We start from the raw sequence: 7,839 nt of genomic DNA, 5'->3' as shown, positions 1-7,839 counted from the left end.
GTGTTATCAACACAAATATCCAGAAAAACACCAAGAACTGATAGCTTACATTTCGCAAGCCAGTTCCATATTATGATACAAGTCATAAAATATCCCTATCTTCAGAGTTAACCATTCTGATCTCAACACCTTCTTCGCTTCCCTCCCTAAGATCAACCCTTCTCCTTCACTTTGTGACCGAAGCAAAACTGGAACGACTATTTCTTGGTTTAGGCCAGGATTGTACAGATTGATCTCTTGAATCTAAAAGTACTCTCGTGTAGTGTTTAGGGTTTAGATTCTTTTCTCAGCGGCACACCCAAATTTACCAAAACCAGCAGAATCAGTTTTTACCCCAAAACAACGGGTTCAGACATATAACAGTTTTCCCAGTAAAACTGAAACCACTGTCTTGTATCTGAATCTATAACAGTTCTATATTTCTCTAAATCGATTCGAAACATTCTTGAATAACATCAATGACACATATCACTGTTCCAGGTTATTTCCGAATGATAAACTTGAATCATGATTTTGATTCCGATCAATAAATAGTACTTAGATGAAATTAATCAAGTGTGAACAAATTCTCATTAAGCTTAGTCATTATATTTCGAGAAATTCGTTAACTAGATAATTAGTTCTCGACTCGAAATTCTTGTCTATGCATACTAGTCTAATTAGCTGTGCGACATCGTCTCAAATGACAAAAAAAAAAGGTTAATATAACTTGAGATATAGGTGGTTCAGTCTTCACTTACCTTTTTTTGATGAAGTTCTCCAAAAGCTTCAGTTGATATTCGCCTTCAAACGGTAGAACGCAATGATAACTGTCGTGATCCATTGTTTCTCAATTACATTTTTATCCTAGTCTGAGACTTAACTAATTGTAGACTAGAAATCAAGATATAGTTTTGACAACTAAAATTGACAACAATCTTGAGATAACAACACTTGTGAGTTCGACCGAGCAATGCTCTAACACAGTCACTCGAGGTTTTTGTATGATTATTAAGAAACACAACATCTCTTACACATATTTCTCCAATATAAAATGGAAGTAGATAATCCTAATAATTTTACAATCTTATTATATTGTTATGATCATATTATTTGTTGGAGAGATGAGTAAAAAAGCCTAGCATTTTTAGGGGCGACCCGAAAATAATTAGGGGCGACTTTTTTATTCCCAACCGATAGGTGAGGTTACGGGATGTCCTAATGGTTAGAAAATACCTATATGTCCTTTTAGTATTGATTTTATCAACCGATTATGACCATGTCCTTCTCTTCTTTTCTTTATTTTGAATAATTAAATTTGGGTCTACTATCACAATCGATAGTTAATAAACATCACGAAACCACCGATTGTCAATCGCTAGGAAATAAACATCATGAAACTACTGATTGTGAAAATAGAGAAATCTAAAGTTCCATTGGTTTTTGAAAATTTTGAATTTGGGACTACTACCACAATCGGTAGATAACGAACATCATAAAACTACCGATTGTACAATCGGTAGGCAATAAACATCATGAAACTACCGATTGTGAAAATAGAGAAATCCAAAATTCCATTGGTTTTTGAAAATTTTGAATTTGGGGCTACTACCATAATCAATAGATAATGAACATAATGCAACTACCGATTGTACAATCGGTAGGAAATAAACATCACGAAACTACCGATTGTGAAAATAGAGAAATCCAAAATTCCATTGGTTTTTGAAAATTTTGAATTTGGGGCTACTACCATAACCGGTAGATAATGAACATAATGCAACTACCGGTTGTACAATCGGTAGGCAATAAACATCATGAAACTACCGATTGTGAAAATAGAGAAATCCAAGATTCCATTGGTTTTTGGAATAATTGAATTGGGGCTACTACCATAACCGGTAGATAATGAACATAATGCAACTACCGGTTGTACAATCGGTAGGCAATAAACATCATGAAACTACCGATTGTGAAAATAGAGAAATCCAAAATTCCGTTGGTTTTTGAAAATTTTAAATTTGGGGCTACTACCACAATCGGTAGATAACGAACATCACGAACCTACCGATTATAAATCGGTAGGAAATAAACATCATGAAACTACCGATTGTGAAAATAGAGAAATCCAAAGTTCCATTGGTTTTTGAAAATTTTGAATTTGGGGCTACTACTACAATCGATAGATAACGAACATCACGAAACTACCGATTGTCAATCGGTAGGCAATAAACATCATGAAACTACCGACTGTGAAAATAGAGAAATCCAAAATTCCCATTGGTTTTTGAAAATTTTGAATTGGGGCTACATTGTAATTGGAAGTCAATTAAATATCATTTTGTACCGATTATAGATATATTTTAGCTCAGTAGTTTACAATCGGTAGACATGGTGCTCCATTATCTACCGATTCTGGGTTGTTTTCAATCATGTGAAAATGGAATCTCCTCTATATAACAAATTTCTCCCGATTGTAAACTTAACTACCGATTATGGAGGACATATTTGCCATTTCGAAAAAATTTGAGATAAGGGGTGACTTTGTTTTAGGTTTGGATGACCCTATTTTGTTTTATTAGTCGCCCCTAATTCTTTTCTGGTTTCCCCTAAAAATGACAGGTAAAAAAGGGCATAACTCTAATCCAGGAACCATGAGTAAGCAAAGATAACAAAATGAACTTCTCTCCTCTAAATAAGATTTCATGTTGTAGAATGACTTCATAATCAGTAATGTTATATATTTTGTGCTGGATAAGAGAAGCGTTATCTGAAATGCGAATGGGATAGGTCAGTTTAGGAATCGACTTTTAAGAATATAGGAAAAAAAAATTATGAGAGACAAAAACTAGGAGCACTACATCGATTGGGTAATTCAGTAACAACGTAAGTAAAAAGGGGCAAATATTTGTAGGTACTGATATTTTGATTTAGCGTAAAACTGTTGTAAAATATTTTGATTTTCTTTCTCAATTTTGTACTTTTCGAAGTATCAGGATGAAGCGGCTATGTTCTCCACTATTTTTATGTTCAAGTGGCTATGTTCTCCACTATTCTTATATTCAGTGGTAGCATCACAAAGATTTGATTGCAATGTAAAAACCGGTAGCAAGAGTAAGGAAGTTACTTCCACATAAAACTTTCCATTTTTTTTTGAACATATAATTGTGAATTTCAGTTTCCAAAACCGATATTTTCTCCACATGAGAAATTATAGACATTAAACAATTTGTGTCAAAGAGATGTTATTTGGGTTAGGTGCGTGTACTTATTTGTTATTGATCCTTTTATTATATTATATTTTAGAATTTTGAATTGCATTTAAGAATTAGTAATATGAATGTAATAGTAATCCATAATTAATCACGATATCTTCTGTTGTAGTATGTATAACGAGAAAATATTAGAATTTTGAATTACATTCACTTACATTTTGAATTCCTGTTCCAATGGATTGTCTTCTGGAACCATGTTTAGACGTTCTAATTACAACATCCTATTTAGATATCAAGTCATCAGCGGTCTTTAAGTGAATTTCAATCCAACTTCTACCACCTTTCAGGCTATATGGTGTAAAAATTTTGTGACCTAATATGGAAGCCCATAGGTGAGTTGAGTTACTTTCATAAATGGCTTAAAGTTGGTCTCGATTAAGTATTATTGATTCAGGCGTCAGAATGCCGTTTTCCGGGCTTCGTTTCAAAATTCAGTAGGATTTAAATAGAAATCCATTATTCTCGATAGATAATCTAACGTAATTATCCAGAATTTTATACAACATCCATGTTGTTACGACACTGGTTAAACTCTAGTAAATTTCAAACTGCAGCAACTAAAAATTCGAGAAGAATAACAAAGTAAATACTCTACAGTTTCAAGCACGAAGCATGTTTCCACATCCTCAAAAAGTTGAACTGATAGACGCCGATTTGTTGAATGGATATCAAATATCAAAAGAATCACCTTCCTAGACTGCAAATGTTTCTGATCAACATGGGTCTCTTTATTCTTCACCAGAAACAAACCCAAACCCTCGTCCCAACACTAGGGGATGAATATTTACTAGAGTTTAAGCCTACTTTGTCTGAATACAATTGACAGGATGTATACACACACAGTGTTGTGTGAATACAACACCAGCGGATGAATATTTACTAGCGGATGTATACACACATACTTTGTGTGAATACAATTGAGAGGTTCATCCTATACGCCCATATTTATTCTCATGATATATTCTTTTAATACGTGTTAACTACACAAAACAAGAACCGAAAAAGCATATATACAAAAACTACCATCATAAAAAATAATACTCTCTCTGTTTTTGGAAAAGTGAAAGTATCTCTTTTCCAGAAATGGAGGCAGTAATAATCAAGAGATACCGTAATTGAATACAAAGAAAAAACCCATCCCAGTGCATTGCAGGATCACTATCTAGTATGATCTGTACTATCAAATTTCCAGGTCTAGTGTAACCTGACTGTAAGTAGCCGCCTTCATTGAAAGGTTTTGAAGGTTATTCTTTTCTTCATGGGAGATGAAAGAAAACTTTACAAGCAAAAATGGCTTAAAAGTTATGATGTATGCCATGTGAAAGCACCAGAAAAGATCCTAAGACTATATTTCATCTGCCACATTAATATTGTATCGACGCGCCAAGCGCCAAAAAGATCCATCAGAGAACAGGTTTTCCAGCATCTCTAACTTCTTATGATTTGCCTTGAGCATCTCTGACTGCTGCATTGCAAGCTTTTCTTCATCCTCCAATTCAACCTGCGCATAAGAACACTAGTGTTACTATGCTTAAGAAAATAAAAAACAAATCAGGTTTACATATAAATTTATGGTATGGTCAGTGGATACCCATTACTTTAGGACGTCTTTTCACAGAACATGAAGCCAATTATAGTCCTAATCAACTAGTGGCAGAACTCATCACTTCGCAAACAAAACAGTATTACAAAAGCTAACCCCTCATTAGTGCTCAAGATTCTGCATGCACACATACCATTACAGGGTCAAGATAAGCCTAGATGGAGCTTAACCTCAACTGGTTCTTTTACAGTCAACTCAACCTAAGAGCATTTTTAAGAGAGCAGCAACAAGGACATAATCATTGCATCACTCTAAGAAACACCATATCTATCTCAAGATCCGGCATATAAAGCTGCCACATAAAATAGTGCACTTCATTTGGAAACTCACTTGAGATATGCCTCCTATTCGAACTATTCTCATCAAGAGGATTTGTAACATAACTTCTCTTTTCCTATGTGCAATCAACATCTAGAAGATACTACTCACCTCTTTTTACATTGCCCAAGAGCAATCTGGTTTGCAGTTGCTCCTCATATCCAGGTACAATTTCAGCCAATCTAAAGTCTCATTCAATGGGTACACAGCTGGAACACTTACCACGCTTTCCCTTATTCAATGGGCACAATTTCAGGCAATCTCAAGTCTCATTCAATGGGTACACAGATGGAACACTTATCAAGTCTCAAGTCTCATTCAATGGGTACAATTCACCAAATTAACCACCACACTTGGCTTCTACTAAAGATTCTAATACTCGCATTATGGTCTAATGACTAATCTTGAGATCTTATTAAGGAATCTTGAAGGCAGCTCAGAGAAAGCTAATTAGAGAAAACAACAATGAGCGGGAAGAAGCCCTGGAATTGCTGCGAGCCATCAAAAGGTATCTGCAACTCAATGTCACTAGTTGAATCATTTTTGGAAGTGACTTAAAGGCAAGTCTGCAATCTATAATCTTGACAATATTCAATTCAGTTGGCATGTTCAACATATATCAAATGACTGTATAATTGTACTCAAGTCTTTTAAGAGTTGGTCCTGTGTGTATGTAAATAAGTACTGCAGTGCTGCAGTAGATCAGTTGACTAAGTATGTCAGAAGAACTAGTCATGAAGGTGCATGGATCCATCACAATGTATTATATCTACTTTCCATACTGACACTACATATTATAGCTTCTATATAAAATTCCTCTTTAGCAAGAAAATAAAAACACGAACCTTGAACATAAGAAGACTGTAATGCTTCGAAAAGAACATGAGATTCATATTCTGAAACCACAAAAAGTAAACAGTTTTGCTTTAAAGATTACCCGCAAAAGATATGAAGCCGCTTCAGCATGTTTCAGGGTAAGTTGCTTTAGCCTCCGTGCCACCTCATAGTCTGGATCGGTACGTTCCAACCACTGGCAAGTTATCCTCCCCCGGGAAGGATTTGTTGGACGATCTGCAAACATTTCCATTTCAGCAGCAAATGCTCTAACGGGCCTCGGCATACCAGACATCATAAACGGATAGTTGTTCATCTCATATATGATCGCCTTGGCTTGCTTTTCTGTCTGCATCTCCACCAAGGCACACTGTGGTATGATCTTCGGTTCAAAATAGTTTGGAATGAATTGAACAGTTTTGACAGTTCCAAACTGTCCTAAGGCAGTTTTCAAAACAGCGTTTGTCACCTGTGGTGAAATATTGTCGATGTATACAGTACGTTTCACCTTGTCCTCAAATGCAGCATATTCTTCAGGTGAACTTCCCATGTCTTTTACTATTAATTGAAAGTACTTCAATGACTCTGATTCAGAATAAAGTAAAAATAATACATAAAGACAACCCAAAACAAAAAAGATAACTATTTTTAGCATAAATTTCAAGAACCATTAAAGTCGTAAAAGATGTCCTTAACCATTAGTCTCAAAACTAGAGGTCAAACGATTCAATAGAGCAACCTGACTGACAAACTATCAACTACATGCAATTACTAAGATTCACATCATCATCAAACATGAAATGATATGTATCATGTATGTTGCAGAAAACACTGGCAATATGAGTCAAAGGTTAGATTCTTTGAAGTTTGTGAGTTATATCTCAAGACCCATAAGGTGTAACGATAAAGACCTCTCTGCAGATCAACCAGGGTGGTCAACAAAGTCGAATGATTTGCTTTAGTCTTTCTTGCATCCGAACCAAAGTCACTGTTTATGTTTCTATGAATCTTCAGTGTAGATCTATATGATTTTCAACTAATCAAAACACTCAGTTGATTACTCAGTTCAACAAATTACTCTAGAACTGCACTGAGTGGCAAACTCCTTTAGTTTTTATTTTATATTCCAATGTGACCCTAAAAATGAAAACCCTAATTTCAGATTATCAAATCCCTTCATACAATATTTCAACAGAACATCATCAACTAGCGAAAAAAACTAGTGAGATTACAAAAACTAACAACATTAAGAAAGAATTTGATACATCATACATACCTTCGAAAATGACATCTGAAACCCCTAATGTGGATTCGATCACGATAGAACAAAAATCCCGCTTCTTAAACCCTAGAGAGTGAGAGAGAGTCAGCAAAGCAAAGAAATTTTGTTTCCGGACAAGTGCCAGTAGTTCGCGAAAAAGTCGTGAATTATGAGAAGAGAAATCCCCGCTTTAAATTCTTTTACGTGGCAAAATCAAGACCGATAAGTTGCCGATGTATGCACCTGTAACTGTTAACATTTCGACATGCAATGTTGGGAAATGCATGCGGGAAATTGTTGCTGGATGAATGCCAACTCTCTTACGGTGGGATAAGCATATTCACCCGATTAGGGCAATTCCCAGGTATAGATTTGATGAACAAGCATGAAAAATGATGGTCCAATGGGTAAAATTACATAGGAAATACGGATAGGTCTTAAAAATAATATATTTTCTTCGTCCTAAATTAACAGTCCGCTTTGACTTTGTCAAGATATTAAGGAAATCTCTTAAAATGTCATGACTAGTCTATTTAATGTTATGTTATTACCAAAACTAAAATGATTAG

At 35.0% G+C, this 7,839-nt stretch overlaps 1 protein-coding gene across 1 annotated transcript; it reads right to left on the bottom strand.

Annotated features, from left to right (window-relative positions):
- Nucleotides 1-4,263: 4,263 nt before the first annotated feature.
- Nucleotides 4,264-7,573, bottom strand: LOC113349877. Its single transcript, XM_026593911.1, has 3 exons — nt 7,286-7,573; nt 6,113-6,594; nt 4,264-4,755 (listed from the first exon to the last, which is right to left on the bottom strand). The coding sequence occupies exons 2-3, from the start codon at nt 6,557-6,559 to the stop codon at nt 4,600-4,602; spliced, it is 603 nt and encodes a 200-aa protein (XP_026449696.1). The 5' UTR covers nt 6,560-6,594; nt 7,286-7,573; the 3' UTR covers nt 4,264-4,599.
- Nucleotides 7,574-7,839: the final 266 nt, after the last annotated feature.

This window comes from Papaver somniferum, chromosome 2, assembly GCF_003573695.1.
Source record: "Papaver somniferum cultivar HN1 chromosome 2, ASM357369v1, whole genome shotgun sequence".
Taxonomy (NCBI): domain Eukaryota; kingdom Viridiplantae; phylum Streptophyta; class Magnoliopsida; order Ranunculales; family Papaveraceae; genus Papaver; species Papaver somniferum.
This window is presented reverse-complemented; position numbering and strand designations above follow the sequence as displayed.

Coding starts and splice junctions, on each gene's coding strand:
- LOC113349877 (XM_026593911.1), bottom strand. CDS start 6,559: ATGGGAAGTTCACCTGAAGAATATGCTGCATTTGAGGACAAGGTGAAA. Junction 4,756..6,112: donor CGGCTTCATATCTTTTGCGG/GTAATCTTTAAA, acceptor TCTTATGCGCAG/GTTGAATTGGAGGATGAAGA.